This window comes from Hyla sarda, chromosome 10, assembly GCF_029499605.1.
Source record: "Hyla sarda isolate aHylSar1 chromosome 10, aHylSar1.hap1, whole genome shotgun sequence".
In the NCBI taxonomy this organism is placed as follows: Eukaryota; Metazoa; Chordata; class Amphibia; order Anura; family Hylidae; genus Hyla; species Hyla sarda.
Window position 1 is genome coordinate 141,432,336 of NC_079198.1, and position 19,388 is coordinate 141,451,723.

The 19,388-nt window shown below is 41.0% G+C and overlaps 1 protein-coding gene across 5 annotated transcripts in view; it reads left to right on the forward strand.

Moving 5' to 3' along the window:
- The window catches only part of CHD5 (chromodomain helicase DNA binding protein 5), a 274,281-nt gene that overhangs the window by 168,979 nt on the left and 85,914 nt on the right, over nt 1–19,388 (forward strand). For all 5 annotated transcript variants that reach the window (XM_056544557.1, XM_056544555.1, XM_056544553.1 and 2 more), the window contains 2 exons: nt 1,778–1,951; nt 9,310–9,451. In XM_056544557.1, coding sequence (XP_056400532.1) covers nt 1,778–1,951; nt 9,310–9,451 — 316 coding nt within the window. The remainder of the gene's footprint in view (nt 1–1,777; nt 1,952–9,309; nt 9,452–19,388) is intronic.

Below are 19,388 nucleotides of genomic sequence, written 5' to 3' on the forward strand. Positions count from 1 at the left end.
AACAAATAAAGCTATCTATCTCATATCTATCTATCTCATATCTATCTATCTCATATCTATCTCATATCTATCTATCTATCTCATATCTATCTATCTCATATCTATCTATCTCATATCTATCTATCTCATATCTATCTATCTATCTCATATCTATCTCATATCTATCTATCTATCTCATATCTATCTCATATCTATCTATCTCATATCTATCTCATATCTATCTCATATCTATCTCATATCTATCTCATATCTATATCATATCTATCTATCTATCTCATATCTATCTATCTATCTCATATCTATCTCATATCTATCTCATATCTATCTATCTCATATCTATATATCTATCTCATATCTATCTATCTATCTATCTATCTCATATCTATCTATCTATCTCATATCTATCTCATATCTATCTCATATCTATCTATCTCATATCTATATATCTATCTCATATCTATCTATCTCATATCTATCTATCTCATATCTATCTATCTATCTCATATCTATCTATCTCATATCTATCTATCTCATATCTATCTATCTCATATCTATCTATCTCATATCTATCTATCTATCTCATATCTATCTATCTCATATCTATCTATGTATTGATCTATCTAAATATCATAACAAAGACAAGAAAAATGCGTTGTAGAGATCAAACAATACTTTATAAAACACACAGAAGCATTAAAAACCCATAAAAGGGATTGAAAGAAGTACAATACACATTATAATGATGGCCACAATGGACCAGACTAAAGAATGATGGCTACTAATGAGATAAATGTAAAACACAGGAATGTATGTAAACAAATCCTTATTGTTGGGCCTAAACCCACATGAGAAGATAGAACATGGGTGTTGGGTACCCAGGTATACTCTGTCCCACTGTGGTTTTCTATATGTTGTTATATATTTTGCTATAATCTATTCAGCACTAGAGTAACCTGTTTTATCATGTTCTATCTTCTCATGTGGGTTTAGGCCCAACAATAAGGATTTGTTTACATACATTCCTGTGTTTTACATTTATCTCATTAGTAGCCATCATTCTTTAGTCTGGTCCATTGTGGCCATCATTATAATGTGTATTGTACTTCTTTCAATCCCTTTTATGGGTTTTTAATGCTTCTGTGTGTTTAATAAAGTATTGTTTGATCTCTACAACGCATTTTTCTTGTCTTTGTTATGCTCTTGTAAGTAGCGTGCGATCAGTTACCCATTGGGGTAGTTTTTGATTTTCTCTATCTAAATATCGACATAGATGCAGCACACCACTTAGATAGAATTAGCGTGAAAAGTTTATTCCATGATTTGTCACCAGTCTCACGTTCTCTTGATTACAAGTAATAAGTAATGGGCTTTTATACTCCGCCCACAATCATTACATGACATCATCAATTAGTAAATTTGCATATATATATAACCAAAATCAGTATTGTGTACATATTATGCAGATGATGGAGCGTACATGTGCCGTCAGCTCTCCGTTGTTCCCTGCCCCATGTATATAATGGGAGGCACAATGCACCATGGGGGATTATAGTGGGGAGAACATACAAACTCCATGCGGTCGGGTCTCCACCCTGTCAGTGTTATATATCATTGTGCCGCCATATCCTCTGACCTGACAACCCGTCCGAACCCATTTGGTCCATATAAAGTCTCCTCGGAGTCGGGGCCTCAATTTACTGACTTTTTCTGCGGCAGATTGTTGGATCCATCTTTATTTACGCTTTTTATGCCTCTTTATGTGATGCTTCCCTCTCAGCAATCTGGACGGTTTCCTGGAAGAATTTGCTGACATCTCTAAGGAGGACCAAATAAAAAAACTCCATGACTTACTGGGGCCTCACATGCTGCGGAGGCTGAAAGCAGATGTCTTCAAGAACATGCCAGCCAAAACAGAGCTGATAGTACGAGTGGAGCTCAGCCAAATGCAGAAGTGAGTGCAAGACGCCCGAAACACCGCGCTTTACCGCCTTATGGCCTTTTTCTGTTTTTGTAGGTTTATTTATTTTTAAAACATTTTTATGTTTAGGGAAAACTTATTGATGTACATATCTTTTCTGTTTTGTAGAGTTATTTATATTTTGATGATTGGGAAAATGTAGGTTCTGTTTTGTAGGTTTATTAATTTTTTTGCTTTTTTAAATATTTAGTGAAAACTCATATATATATATATATATATATATATATATATATATATATATATATATATTTATAGCCCTTTAACCCCTTAAGGACTCAGCCCATTTTGGCCTTAAGAACTTAAGAACAATTTAATTTTTACGTTTTCATTTTTTCCTCCTTGCCTTCTAAAAATCATAACTCTTTTATATTTTCATCCACAGACTAGTATGAGAGCTTGTTTTTTGCGCGACCAGTTGTCCTTTGTAATGACATAACTCATTATATCATAAAATGTATGGCGCAACCAAAAAACACTATTTTTGTGGGGAAATGAAAACGAAAAACGCAATTTTGCTAATTTTGGAAGGTTTCGTTTTCACGTCGTACAATTTATGGTAAAAATGACATGTGTTCTTTATTCTGAGGGTCAATACAATTAAAATGATACCCATTATTACATAGTTTTATATTATTGTTGCGCTTAAAAAAAATCACAAACTTTTTAACCAAATTAGTACGTGTCACGATGCCGGCTGGCAGGAGGTGGATCCTCTGTGCCAGAGAGGGATAGCGAGGACCGTGCTAGTGGACCGGTTCTAAGACACTACTGGTTTTCACCAGAGCCCGCCGCAAAGCGGGATGGTCTTGCTGCGGCGGTAGTGACCAGGTCGTATCCACTAGCAACGGCTCAACCTCTCTGACTGCTGAAGATAGGCGAGGTACAAGGGAGTAGGCAGAAGCAAAGTCGGACGTAGCAGAAGGTCGGGGGCAGGCGGCAAGGTTCGTAGTCAGGGGAGATAGCAGAAGTTCTGGTACACAGGGTTTAAACACACAAAACGCTTTCACTAGGCACAAGGGCAACAAGATCCGGCAAGGAAGTGCATGGGAGGAGGTTAGATATAGTCAGGGACCAGGTGGGAGCCAATTAAGCTAATTGGGCCAGGCACCAATCATTGGTGCACTGGCCCTTTAAGTCTCAGGGAGCTGGCGCGCGCGCGCCCTAGAGAGCGGAGCCGCGCGCGCCAGCACATGACAGCAGGGGACGGGAACGGGTAAGTGACCTGGGATGCGATTCGCGAGCGGGCGCGTCCCGCTGTGCGAATCGCATCCCCAACGGCCATGACAGAGCAGCGCTCCCGGTCAGCGGGACTGACCGGGGAGCTGCAGGGAGAAAGACGCCGTGAGCGCTCCGGGGAGGAGCGGGGGCCCGGAGCGCTAGGCGTAACAGTACCCCCCCCCCCCTTAGGTCTCCCCTTCTCTTTATCGGGTAACTGCCTCCCCTGGGATGAGGACACCGGGAAAGGATGGAGGGATTCCTCAACGGCAGGCAGAACCGCAGGAGTAGGAATGGGGAGAGAGGGCAGAGGGCGAGACCTGGCACGGGGCAGTGTGACACCAGGATGAGGGCCATGAGGGGACACAGAAGCTTGCCTGATGGAACTGGGAGGGGGGGAGGGGCATTTCCTGTGGCAGGCAGAGTCCTTAATGACCTTAGGGGGACCGGATACAGGAGGAACCACAGGGTCACGGCAGGGAGTACTGGGAACCGGTTGAAGGCAGTCCTTGGAACAAGAGGGGCCCCAACTCTTGATCTCCCCAGTGGACCAATCCAGGGTTGGGGAATGGTGTTGAAGCCAGGGTAGTCCAAGGAGAACTTCAGAAGTGCAATTAGGAAGGACAAAAAATACAATCTCCTCGTGATGATGTCCGATGCACATTAGGAGGGGCTCCGTGCGGTAACGCACGGTGCAATCCAACCTGGCTCCGTTGACCGCGGAAATGTGGAGTGGCTTGACAAGACGGGTCACCGGAATGCGGAATTTATTCACAAAGGACTCCCGAATAAAATTCCCAGAAGCTCCAGAGTCCAGGCAGGCCACGGCTGAGAGGGGAGAGCTGGCTGAAGTGGAAATCCGAACAGGTACCGTGAGACGTGGAGAAGCCGACTTAGCATCAAGAGACGCCACACCCACGAGAGCTGGGTGCGAGCGTGCGTTTCCCAGACGTGGAGGACGGATTGGGCAATCCACCAAAAAATGTTCAGTACTGGCACAGTACAGACAAAGATTCTCTTCCTTACGGCGATTCCTCTCTTCCAGGGTCAGGCGAGACCGATCCACTTGCATGGCCTCCTCGGCGGGAGGCCTAGGCGCAGATTGCAGTGGAGACTGTGGGAGAGGTGTCCAGAGATCTAAGTCTTTTTCCTGGCGGAGCTCTTGATGCCTCTCAGAAAAACGCATGTCAATGCGAGTGGCTAGATGAATGAGTTCATGCAGGTTAGCAGGAGTCTCTCGTGCGGCCAGAACATCTTTAATGTTGCTGGATAGGCCTTTTTTAAAGGTCGCGCAGAGGGCCTCATTATTCCAGGAAAGTTCAGAAGCAAGAGTACGGAATTGTATGGCATACTCGCCAACGGAAGAATTACCCTGGACCAGGTTCAGCAGGGCAGTCTCAGCAGAAGAGGCTCGGGCAGGTTCCTCAAAGACACTTCGAATTTCCGAGAAGAAGGAGTGTACAGAGGCAGTGACGGGGTCATTGCGGTCCCAGAGCGGTGTGGCCCATGACAGAGCTTTTCCAGACAGAAGGCTGACTACGAAAGCCACCTTAGACCTTTCAGTAGGAAACTGATCCGACATCATCTCCAAGTGCAAGGAACATTGCGAAAGAAAGCCACGGCAAAACTTAGAGTCCCCATTAAATTTGTCCGGCAAGGACAGGCAGAGGCTAGGAGCGGCCACTCGCTGCGGAAGGGGTGCTGGAGCTGGCGGAGGAGATGGTTGTTGCTGCTGTAGCTGCGACTGTACTTGCTGTAGTTGTGACTGGAGTTGCTGTGTCATGGTGGTCAAGTACGACAGCTGGTGATCTTGTTGCGCTATCTGTTGCGACTGCTGGGCGATCTGACGAGCTTGCTGGGCGACCAGCGTAGGGAGGTCAGCGACAACTGGCAGAGGAACTTCAGCGGGATCCATGGCCGGATCTACTGTCACGATGCCGGCTGGCAGGAGGTGGATCCTCTGTGCCAGAGAGGGATAGCGAGGACCGTGCTAGTGGACCGGTTCTAAGACACTACTGGTTTTCACCAGAGCCCGCCGCAAAGCGGGATGGTCTTGCTGCGGCGGTAGTGACCAGGTCGTATCCACTAGCAACGGCTCACCTCTCTGGCTGCTGAAGATAGGCGAGGTACAAGGGAGTAGGCAGAAGCAAAGTCGGACGTAGCAGAAGGTCGGGGGCAGGCGGCAAGGTTCGTAGTCAGGGGAGATAGCAGAAGTTCTGGTACACAGGGTTTAAACACACAAAACGCTTTCACTGGCACAAGGGCAACAAGATCCGGCAAGGAAGTGCATGGGAGGAGGTTAGATATAGTCAGGGACCAGGTGGGAGCCAATTAAGCTAATTGGGCCAGGCACCAATCATTGGTGCACTGGCCCTTTAAGTCTCAGGGAGCTGGCGCGCGCGCGCCCTAGAGAGCGGAGCCGTGCGCGCCAGCACATGACAGCAGGGGACGGGAACGGGTAAGTGACCTGGGATGCGATTCGCGAGCGGGCGCGTCCCGCTGTGCGAATCGCATCCCCAACGGCCATGACAGAGCAGCGCTCCCGGTCAGCGGGACTGACCGGGGAGCTGCAGGGAGAAAGACGCCGTGAGCGCTCCGGGGAGGAGCGGGGACCCGGAGCGCTAGGCGTAACAGTACGTTTATAATCCCATTATTTTGATGACCTATAACTTTTTTATTTTTCCGTATAAGCGGCGGTATGGGGGCTCATTTTTTGCACCATGATCTGTACTTTTTTTTGATACCGCATTTGCATATAAAAAACTTTTAATACATTTTTTATAATTTTTTTTAAAATAAAATGTATTAAAAAAGTAGGAATTTTGGACTTTTTTATTTATTTTTTCGTTCACGCCGTTAACCGCACGGGATCATTAACATTTTATTTTAATAGTTCGGACATTTACGCACGCGGCGATACCAAATATGTCTAGAAAAAAAAATTTTTACGCTTTTTGGGGGTAAAATAGTAAAAAGCTGACGTTTTACTTTTTTATGGGGGAGGGGATTTTTCACTTTTTTTTTACTTTGACATTTTTTTTTTACACTTGAATAGTCCCCATAGGGGACTATTCATAGCAATACCATGATTGCTAATACTGATCTGTTCTATGTATAGGACATAGAACAGATCAGTGTTTTCGGTCATCTTCTGCTCTGGTCTGCTCGATCTCAGACCAGAGCAGAAGACGCCGGGAGCCGCACGGAGGAAGGAGAGGGGACCTCCGTGCGGCGTCATGAATGATCGGATCCCCGCAGCAGCGCTGCGGGCGATCCGATCATTCATTCAAATCGCGCACTGCCGCAGATGCCGGGATCTGTATTGATCCCGGCACCTGAGGGGTTAATGGCGGACGCCCGCGAGATCGCAGCCGGGATCAGCCGCGCATGACACGGGCATCGCTCCGATGCCCGCGGTTATGCTTAGGACGTAAATGTACTTCCTGGTGCGTTAAGTACCACCGCACCAGGACGTACATTTACGTCCTGCGTCCTTAAGGGGTTAAAGGGGTACTCCGGTGGAAAACTTTTTTTCTTTAAATCAACTGGTGCCAGAAAGTTAAACAGATTTGTAAATTACTTCTATTAAAAAATCTTAATCCTTCCAGTACTTATTGGCTGCTGAATACTACAGAGGAAATTCTTTTCTTTTTGGAACACATAGCTCTCTGCTGACATCACAAGCACAGTGCTCTCTGCTGACATCTCTGGCCATTTTAGGAACTGTCCAGAGTAGGAAAAAATCCCCCATAGAAAACATATGCTGCTCTGGACAGTTCCTAAAATGGACAGAGATGTCAGCAGAGAGCTCTGTGTTCCAAAAAGATAATAATTTCCTCTGTAGTATTCAGCAGCTAATAAGTACTGGAAGGATTAAGATTTTTTAATAGAAGTAATTTACAAATCTGTTTAACTTTCTGGCACCAGTTGATTTAAAAAAGAAAAAATATTTTCCACGGAGTACCCCTTTAAAGCAGTGTTACCCAACCATTGTCATCAACCTGCATCTGAATAGGCCAGTGTTTCCCAACCAGAGTTAACCTAGACCTTGCAGAACTACAACTCCCAGCAAGGTTGTAGTTTTGAAACAGCTGGTGTTTTGAAACACTGTCTTAAAGGGGTACTCCACTGTCCAGTGTTCTGCATAGACTTGCATTAAGGGGGCGTGGCGTGATGTCACAAGGGGGCATGGCCGACCCCCACAGTGCACGCACACAGAGTTTGGAACTAAATGTTCCGAAAGCTGGCCAGTGGAGTACCCCTTTAAAGTTAAAGGGGTATTCCAGGCCAAAACTTTTTTTTTATTTACCAACTGGCTCCGGAAAGTTAAACAGATTTAAAATTACTTCTATTAAAAAATCTTAATCCTTCCAATAGTTATTAGCTTCTGAAGTTGAGTTGTTGTTTTCTGTCTAACTGCTCTCTGATGACTCACGTCCCGGGAGCTGTGCAGTTCCTATGGGGATATTCTCCCATCATGCACAGCTCCCGGGACATGACATCATCATTGAGCAGTTAGACAGAAATCTTCAGAAGCTAATAACTATTGGAAGGATTAAGATTTTTTAATAGAAGTAATTTACAAATCTGTTTAACTTTCTGGAGCCAGTTGATATATATATATAAAAGTTTTTTCCTGGAATACCCCTTTAAGTATGGTGGTGTGAAAACACCGAAACATCGCACTTGCCTGTCCACGGAACAAAAGTCACTTTTCATTTGTGATACATATTGAGTCTGCTATGTATATTTTTCCTTCCAGGTTTCTATAGGGACAGACTTTTCTCTCTAGGCCTGTTGGTCACCACCATCCAATTTGTATATTACTTTGCATTTTATTTATGAATTGTTGTTTGGTCCTTACTACCATAATATAACCCCCTGATGACACTGCTTATAGATTCAGTGGCAGAAACACGTTGGAGGTATTTGTTTTTTCTCACCCTTAGCAAGACCTTACCACCTATATGCTTGTGTTGTGGCACCAATGGGTTGGTTGGGCCCTGCAGATCTCAGTGAGTGCCTTGTCTGCATCTAGACAGGGCCAATTTTGGCTTTTTGCATTAATCCTTTCACTTGGGCATGTTCTTTTGTATTTAAGCTCATCCCTGAACACATGTTTATTTGAAGTTTCTGGTCTTATTTTTTACACTGTGATCTGTAGTTTTTATTGGTAGCATTTTGGAATGGATTGGACTCTTGGCCGCTTTCCATTTTTTGGGAATCTGAATTAACAAAAAAAAACTGCAATTATGTCCTGGGGTATTTTTGTTTCAGGCAGTGTTTGTGTATTGCGATCTCTCTAATCTATTAGGAATGCCAGCCCCCGAGCCCACTCCATGGTCCCTGACCTGACTTTTTAACTTTATTATTTCATAATATCCATTACAAAATATTGGGAAGGCATTAAAGGGGTACTCCGGTGGAAAACATATATATATATATATTTTTTTTTTTAATCACCTGGTGCCTGAAATTTAAAGAGATTTGTAAATGACTTCTATTAAAAAATCTTAATCCTTTCAATACCTTATCATGCTGTATAGGTGGTTACAGCATTTTTATTTATTTTTTTAAATCAACTGGTGCCAGTAAATTACTTCTATTTAAAAATCTTAATCCTTCCAGGACTTATCAGCTGCTGTATGCTCCACAGGAAGTTGTGTAGTTCTTTTCAGTCTCACCACAGTGTTCTCTGCTGACACCTCTGCCAATGTCAGGAACTGTCCAGATTAGAATCATATCCCCATAACAAACCTCTCCTGCTCTGGACAGTTCCTGACATGGACAGAGGTGTCAGCAGAGAGCACTGTGGTCAGACTGGAAAGAACTACACAACTTCCTGTGGAGCATACAGCAGCTGATAAGTACTGGAAGGATTACGATTTTTAAATAGAAGTAATTTACTGGCAACAGTTGATTTAAAAAAAAGAATTCCACCGGAGTACCCCTTTAAAGACGTCTGCTTGTAACGTGGATTTTGCAGCAGAATCACCATAAATTTGCTGAGAAATCAACAAAGGGTAAACTTTACTGCTTCCTTATCATTAATCTTTTTTTACCTATTTCCTTTTGTATTTTTTTGATTCTTTTTTCTTTTTGTGACTTTGTTGCAGGAAATATTATAAGTTCATTTTAACCAGAAATTTTGAAGCCTTGAATTCCAAAGGAGGTGGGAACCAGGTGTCCCTGCTGAATATTATGATGGACTTGAAGAAGTGCTGTAACCACCCATACCTCTTTCCTGTTGCTGCTGTGGTAAGATCCGCCAGTGGGTGCGATATGGACGGGCACTGGGGCGCTATTTACACCCCAATTCAGTATGTAATGGCGACATTTGATTTCCTATACGTGACGTATCCTCACATTGGGGCATTCCTGTGCCCATCATGCTCTGTGTGTATAAACCTCACAGGCATGACTAATATGGGGTTAATTTCAAAGGCCACATATATTGATGAATATCATCATTCATATTACATCACCTTAAAGGGGTACTCTGGTGGAATAGAAAGGTTTTCAAATCAACTGGTGCCAGAAAGTTCAACAGATTTGTAAATTACTTCTATTTAAAAATCTTAATCCTTCCAGTACTTATCAGCTGCTGTATGCTCCGCTGGAAGTTGTGTAGCTCTCTCCAGTCTGACCACAGTGCTCTCTGCTGACACCTCTGTCTGTGTCAGGAACTGTCCAGAGTAGGAGCAAATCCCCATAGCAAACCTCTCCTTCTCTGGACAGTTCCTGACATGGACAGAGGTGTCAGCAGAGAGCACTGTGGTCAGACGGGAGAGAACTACATGTGAGGGTGTGATGAGAGCAGATGGAATTACGCTAGGGGCATTAACCCCTTGTGTTCGTGACACCAGGGCGTGGTTAATCCTCTACACCACCCGAAGGAATACCGCTGGATCCTGGGCTAGGCACGGGGGCAAATAATGACTCCGACGCCAAGTTATGGAACAACAGCAGCTTTATTGAGTCAGACAGGTGTAACAGTCTATACAGCTTGTCTAGGTCCACGGAGGTGACCAGTGACTTCAGAGACCACAGGGCTTGCTGGGACTTATAGTGGACTTGGACAATTTGGATGCAGGCCACGCTGACGTGAGACAGGATGACTTGGACTGACTTAACCCCTTCTGTATCTTACCAGGCTTTGACTTGACCTGTGGGGCACTTGACTTTAGGATCCATGGCTGCTTGACTGACTTTAGGCCTCCTCTGCACTCCAGACACACACCTTAAAGGGGTACTCCAGTGAAAAACTTTTTAATTCAACTGGTGCCAGAAAGTTAAACAGATTTGTAAATTACTTCTATTAAAAAATCTTAATCCTTCCAGTACTTATTAGCTGCTGAATACTACAGAGGAAATTATTTTCTTTTTGGCACACAAAGCTCTCTGCTGACATCACGAGCACAGTGCTCTCTGCTGACATCACGAGCACAGTGCTCTCTGCTGACATCACGAGCACAGTGCTCTCTGCTGACATCTCTGTCCATTTTAGGAACTGTCCAGAGTAAAAGGAAATCCCCATAGAAAACATATGCTGTTCTGTACAGTTCCTAAAATGGACAGAGATGTCAGCAGAGAGCACTGTGCTCGTGATGTCAGCAGAGAGCTCTGTGTTTAAAAAAGAAAAGAATTTCCGCTGTAGTGTTCCGCAGCTAATAAGTACAGGAAGGATTAAGATTTTTTTATAGAAGTAATTTACAAATCTGTTTAACTTTCTGGCACCAGTTGATTTAAAAAAAAAAAGTTTTTCACCGGAGTACCCCTTTAAGAGAGATAGCTAGCTCCACCCAGGGCTTATATGGGGCAGACTAGGAGGGGTCCCATAGGTCCCCCTTAGGTCACATGGTCACTGACAACTCACTGGGTTACAATCACATGACATCAGGTCAATCACATGTCAACTATTCTTAAAGCTATAACACCTTACAGGTATATTACAGGAGATAACACACATACAAAAGAATATGCAAGGGGAACGGATGCAGGGGGGGGGGGCCCAGGGGACACTGTAAGGAGGCTGACAGGGCAGCAAGGGTACAGGGGTGCAACTTCTGTACTGGGCCACCACATACACAACTTCCTGTGGAGCATACAACAGCTGATAAGTACTAGAAGGATTAAGATTTTTAAATAGAAGTAATTTACAAATTTGTAGAACTTTCTGGCACCAGTATGAATTTGAAAACATTTGTTTTCCACCGGAGTACCCCTTTAAAGCAGTGTTACCCAACCATTGTCATCAACCTGCACCTGAATAGGCCAGTGTAGAGTTAACCTAGACGTTGTAGTCTTGCAACAGCTGGAAGCACACTGGTTGGGAAACACTGTCTTAAAGGGGTACTCCACTGGCCAGTGTTCGACGTAGACTTGCATTAAGGGGGCGTGGCCGACCCGCGCAGCGCGTGCACACAGAGTTTGGAACTAAATGTTCCGAAAGCTGGCCAGTGGAGTACCCCTTTAAAGTTAAAGGAGGAGAGTTATTAAAGGGGTTATCCAGGAAAAAAAACTTTTATATATATATATATATATATATATATATATATATATATATATCAACTGGCTCCAGAAAGTTAAACAGATTTGTAAATTACTTCTATTAAAAAAATCTTAATCCTTTCAGTACTTATAAGCTGCTGACGTTAAGTTGTTCTTTTCTGTCTAAGTGCTCTCTGATGACACCTGTCTCGGGGTCCCCCAGTTTAGAAGCAAATCCCCATAGCAAACCTCTTCTACTCTGTGCAGTTCCCGAGACAAGCAGAGATGTCAGCAGAGAGCACTGTTGTCAGACAGAAAACAACAACTCAACTTCAGCAGCTGATAATTATTGGAAGGATTAAGATTTTTTAATAGAAGTAATTTACGAATCTGTTTAACTTTCTGGAGCCAGTTGATATATATATAAAAAAAGTTTTTTCCTGGATAACCCCTTTAAGCTGTTTTATACGATTCACGCTTTGGAGAATCTGCACAGATTTTCCACTAGGATATTCTGCTCGGATTCCATCTTGCAGCAGCCTCCCATTCATTTCTATAGGAAATCCACTGCTCAGGTCAAACGTCGGAAGTCCCTTAGATAGAACATCCGCTGGAGTAGTCCCATTTGTCAAATGGATGGCGCTTAAATGATGCTGCAGACAAAAGCAACAAATCTGAATAATTTCTGCTCCGTTTACCATAGAGCAGTAAGATCACGGATCTCTTACTATAAGACCGCGCAATAAATCTCCCCCATAGTCTGGGGTTGTAGAGATCTCTAATTACTTTACTGCTGCACTGCACCAAACCCTCAGTCACGGGTCATTCGTCATATTCTATTAGCAGTGAGCTCGGCCCTGCTCCTCGTGCAGTCACTATGTGCTCCGGCTGCAATGGTTTGATCGATTACCCCAATAGTGTAGGCGTATACTGACCTATAACAGCATGCACCAACCGCCATAGACTAAGAATTCCAGAACCTTGTACTTATACTTAAAGGGGTACTCCGGTGAAAAACTTTTTTTTTTTAAATCAACTGGTGGCAGAAAGTTAAACATATTTGTAAATTACTTCTATTAAAAAATCTTAATCCTTCCAGTACTTATTAGCTGCTGAATGCTACAGAGGAAATTCCTTTCTTTTTGGAACACAGATGACATCACGAGCACAGTGCTCTCTGCTGACATCTCTGTCCATTTTAGCAACCATGCATAGCAGATGTACGCTAAGGGCAGCCTGGTGGCTCAGTGGTTAGCAGTGCTGGGGACTTGGGTTCAAATCCCATTAAGGACAACAATAAATAAAGTGTTATTATTATTATTATAATAACGTCAGCAGAGAGCACTGTGCTCGTGATGTCATCAGAGAGCATTCCAAAAAGAAAAGAATTTCCTCTGTAGTATTCAGCAGCTAATAAGTACAGGAAGGATTAAGATTTTTTTAATAGAAGTAATTTACAAATATGTTTATCTTTCTGCCACCAGTTGATTTAAAAGAAAAAAGGTTTTCACCGGAGTACCCCTTTAACTTATACTTTTTTACATGTATAAAAAAAAAAAAAATCCTACAAAAATATAAAAAAATAAGTTTTCCCTAAACATCTAAAAAAATTATAAAATAAACCTACAAAACTGAAAAAATATATTTAAAAATAATAATAATATAGTAATAATAATAATAATGTACATAAATATGTAAATAAAATGTATCTAAATGTGTTTCCTTAAAAAAAATTGACAAAACTGAAAAAAAATAATATAATAATAATTATAATAATAAAAAAATAAATGGAAAAAAATATATATTTGTATGTACTATATATGCACTCAAATGTATACCCTATGGATACAACCTATGAAGGGCATCCATTGGCCCACCAGATAGCACTAAACATTTCTCCACAGGCTTGACCCCTCCTCATATATCATGTGATTTTGGCATTCAGTAATAGGGCTATGGATATGTATTATGATTTCAATAGGTGGTAAATATCCTATACCCTAGGTTCACAACCTGTAGGATATACCCCAAAGGGTGGAAGCCATGACTTAAAGGGGTACTCCAGTGGAAAACATTATTTTTTTTTTAAATCAACTGGTGCCAGAAAGTTATACAGATTTGTAAATTACTTCTATACAAAAATCTTAATCCTTCCAGTACTTATCAGCTGCTTTATGCACCACAGGAAGTTGTGTAGTTCTTTCCAGTCTGACCACAGTGCTCTCTGCTGACACCTCTGTCCATGTCAGGAACTGTACAGAGCAGGAGCAAATCCCTATAGCAAAACCTCTCCTGCTCTGGACAGTTCCTGACATGGACAGAGGTGTCAGCAGAGAGCACTGTGGTCAGACGGGAGAGAACTACATGTGAGGGTGTGATGAGAGCAGATGGAATTACGCTAGGGGCATTAACCCCTTGTGTTCGTGACACCAGGGCGTGGTTAATCCTCTACACCACCCGAAGGAATACCGCTGGATCCTGGGCTAGGCACGGGGGCAAATAATGACTCCGACGCCAAGTTATGGAACAACGGCAGCTTTATTGAGTCAGACAGGTGTAACAGTCTATACAGCTTGTCTAGGTCCACGGAGGTGACCAGTGACTTCAGAGACCACAGGGCTTGCTGGGACTTATAGTGGACTTGGACAATTTGGATGCAGGCCACGCTGACGTGAGACAGGATGACTTGGACTGACTTAACCCCTTCTGTATCTTACCAGGCTTTGACTTGACCTGTGGGGCACTTGACTTTAGGATCCATGGCTGCTTGACTGACTTTAGGCCTCCTCTGCACTCCAGACACACACCTTAAAGGGGTACTCCAGTGAAAAACTTTTTAATTCAACTGGTGCCAGAAAGTTAAACAGATTTGTAAATTACTTCTATTAAAAAATCTTAATCCTTCCAGTACTTATTAGCTGCTGAATACTACAGAGGAAATTATTTTCTTTTTGGCACACAAAGCTCTCTGCTGACATCACGAGCACAGTGCTCTCTGCTGACATCACGAGCACAGTGCTCTCTGCTGACATCTCTGTCCATTTTAGGAACTGTCCAGAGTAAAAGGAAATCCCCATAGAAAACATATGCTGTTCTGTACAGTTCCTAAAATGGACAGAGATGTCAGCAGAGAGCACTGTGCTCGTGATGTCAGCAGAGAGCTCTGTGTTTAAAAAAGAAAAGAATTTCCGCTGTAGTGTTCCGCAGCTAATAAGTACAGGAAGGATTAAGATTTTTTTATAGAAGTAATTTACAAATCTGTTTAACTTTCTGGCACCAGTTGATTTAAAAAAAAAAAGTTTTTCACCGGAGTACCCCTTTAAGAGAGATAGCTAGCTCCACCCAGGGCTTATATGGGGCAGACTAGGAGGGGTCCCATAGGTCCCCCTTAGGTCACATGGTGACTGACAACTCACTGGGTTACAATCACATGACATCAGGTCAATCACATGTCAACTATTCTTAAAGCTATAACACCTTACAGGTATATTACAGGAGATAACACACATACAAAAGAATATGCAAGGGGAACGGATGCAGGGGGGGGGGGGGCCCAGGGGACACTGTAAGGAGGCTGACAGGGCAGCAAGGGTACAGGGGTGCAACTTCTGTACTGGGCCACCACATACACAACTTCCTGTGGAGCATACAACAGCTGATAAGTACTAGAAGGATTAAGATTTTTAAATAGAAGTAATTTACAAATTTGTAGAACTTTCTGGCACCAGTATGAATTTGAAAACATTTGTTTTCCACCGGAGTACCCCTTTAAAGCAGTGTTACCCAACCATTGTCATCAACCTGCACCTGAATAGGCCAGTGTAGAGTTAACCTAGACGTTGTAGTCTTGCAACAGCTGGAAGCACACTGGTTGGGAAACACTGTCTTAAAGGGGTACTCCACTGGCCAGTGTTCGACGTAGACTTGCATTAAGGGGGCGTGGCCGACCCCCGCAGCGCGTGCACACAGAGTTTGGAACTAAATGTTCCGAAAGCTGGCCAGTGGAGTACCCCTTTAAAGTTAAAGGAGGAGAGTTATTAAAGGGGTTATCCAGGAAAAAAAACTTTTATATATATATATATATATATATATATATATATATATATATATCAACTGGCTCCAGAAAGTTAAACAGATTTGTAAATTACTTCTATTAAAAAAATCTTAATCCTTTCAGTACTTATAAGCTGCTGACGTTAAGTTGTTCTTTTCTGTCTAAGTGCTCTCTGATGACACCTGTCTCGGGGTCCCCCAGTTTAGAAGCAAATCCCCATAGCAAACCTCTTCTACTCTGTGCAGTTCCCGAGACAAGCAGAGATGTCAGCAGAGAGCACTGTTGTCAGACAGAAAACAACAACTCAACTTCAGCAGCTGATAATTATTGGAAGGATTAAGATTTTTTAATAGAAGTAATTTACGAATCTGTTTAACTTTCTGGAGCCAGTTGATATATATATAAAAAAAGTTTTTTCCTGGATAACCCCTTTAAGCTGTTTTATACGATTCACGCTTTGGAGAATCTGCACAGATTTTCCACTAGGATATTCTGCTCGGATTCCATCTTGCAGCAGCCTCCCATTCATTTCTATAGGAAATCCACTGCTCAGGTCAAACGTCGGAAGTCCCTTAGATAGAACATCCGCTGGAGTAGTCCCATTTGTCAAATGGATGGCGCTTAAATGATGCTGCAGACAAAAGCAACAAATCTGAATAATTTCTGCTCCGTTTACCATAGAGCAGTAAGATCACGGATCTCTTACTATAAGACCGCGCAATAAATCTCCCCCATAGTCTGGGGTTGTAGAGATCTCTAATTACTTTACTGCTGCACTGCACCAAACCCTCAGTCAAGGGTCATTCGTCATATTCTATTAGCAGTGAGCTCGGCCCTGCTCCTCGTGCAGTCACTATGTGCTCCGGCTGCAATGGTTTGATCGATTACCCCAATAGTGTAGGCGTATACTGACCTATAACAGCATGCACCAACCGCCATAGACTAAGAATTCCAGAACCTTGTACTTATACTTAAAGGGGTACTCCGGTGAAAAACTTTTTTTTTTAAAATCAACTGGTGGCAGAAAGTTAAACATATTTGTAAATTACTTCTATTAAAAAATCTTAATCCTTCCAGTACTTATTAGCTGCTGAATGCTACAGAGGAAATTCCTTTCTTTTTGGAACACAGATGACATCACGAGCACAGTGCTCTCTGCTGACATCTCTGTCCATTTTAGCAACCATGCATAGCAGATGTACGCTAAGGGCAGCATGGTGGCTCAGTGGTTAGCAGTGCTGGGGACTTGGGTTCAAATCCCATTAAGGACAACAATAAATAAAGTGTTATTATTATTATTATAATAACGTCAGCAGAGAGCACTGTGCTCGTGATGTCATCAGAGAGCATTCCAAAAAGAAAAGAATTTCCTCTGTAGTATTCAGCAGCTAATAAGTACAGGAAGGATTAAGATTTTTTTAATAGAAGTAATTTACAAATATGTTTATCTTTCTGCCACCAGTTGATTTAAAAGAAAAAAGGTTTTCACCGGAGTACCCCTTTAACTTATACTTTTTTACATGTATAAAAAAAAAAAAAATCCTACAAAAATATAAAAAAATAAGTTTTCCCTAAACATCTAAAAAAATTATAAAATAAACCTACAAAACTGAAAAAATATATTTAAAAATAATAATAATATAGTAATAATAATAATAATGTACATAAATATGTAAATAAAATGTATCTAAATGTGTTTCCTTAAAAAAAATTGACAAAACTGAAAAAAAATAATATAATAATAATTATAATAATAAAAAAATAAATGGAAAAAAATATATATTTGTATGTACTATATATGCACTCAAATGTATACCCTATGGATACAACCTATGAAGGGCATCCATTGGCCCACCAGATAGCACTAAACATTTCTCCACAGGCTTGACCCCTCCTCATATATCATGTGATTTTGGCATTCAGTAATAGGGCTATGGATATGTATTATGATTTCAATAGGTGGTAAATATCCTATACCCTAGGTTCACAACCTGTAGGATATACCCCAAAGGGTGGAAGCCATGACTTAAAGGGGTACTCCAGTGGAAAACATTATTTTTTTTTTAAATCAACTGGTGCCAGAAAGTTATACAGATTTGTAAATTACTTCTATACAAAAATCTTAATCCTTCCAGTACTTATCAGCTGCTTTATGCACCACAGGAAGTTGTGTAGTTCTTTCCAGTCTGACCACAGTGCTCTCTGCTGACACCTCTGTCCATGTCAGGAACTGTACAGAGCAGGAGCAAATCCCTATAGCAAAACCTCTCCTGCTCTGGACAGTTCCTGACATGGACAGAGGTGTCAGCAGAGAGCACTGTAGTCAGACAGAAAAGAATTCCAGAAAGAAATACAACTTACTCTGTAGTATACAGCAGCTGTTAAGTACTGGAAGGATTAAGATTAAATAGAAGTAATTTACTAATCTGTTTAACTTTTTGGCACCAGTGGATTTAAAAAAATGTTTTCCACCGGAGTACCCCTTTAAGGGCAATCTCTGTAGCCAGGGAGTAACACATTTTGAGATGTACCTGAAGTCCCATAGACTTGCATGGAACTTTAGAGTAAAACCCCAACCCTCGCAAATGGGGGTGGGTTAAGGTGGATTTAATGCTACTGTTTTTTAAGTTGACATATAAGTAACCATAAGCGCCCAAGTGACCCAAGTTCCATCAAAATATCTACAGCCATTTGCAAGTTATGCTGGAACACACATAAATAGATATACATTAATACACACATAAATAGATATACATAGATACATACATAAATAGATATGTATACATAGATACATACATAAATAGATATACATTAATACATACATAAATAGATATACATTAATACACACATAAATAGATATACATTAATACTTACATAAATAGATATACATTAATACACACATAAATAGATATACATAGATACATAAATAGATATACATTAATACACACATAAATAGATATACATTAATACACACATAAATAGATATACATTAATACACACATAAATAGATATACATTAATACACACATAAATAGATATACATAGATACATACATAAATAGATATGTATACATAGATACATACATAAATAGATATACATTAATACACACATAAATAGATATACATTAATACACACATAAATAGATATACATTAATACACACATAAATAGATATACATTAATACACACATAAATAGATATACATTAATACACACATAAATAGATATGTATACATAGATACATAAATAGATATACATTAATACACACATAAATAGATATACATTAATACACACATAAATAGATATACATTAATACACACATAAATAGATATACATTAATACACACATAAATAGATATACATAGATACATACATAAATAGATATACATTGATACACACATAAATAGATATACATTAATACACACATAAATAGATATACATTAATACATACATAAATAGATATACATAGATACATACATAAATAGATATACATTAATACATACATAAATAGATATACATTAATACATACATAAATAGATATACATTATACATACATAAATAGATATACATTAATACATACATAAATAGATATACATAGATACATACATAAATAGATATACATTAATACATACATAAATAGATATACATTAATACAC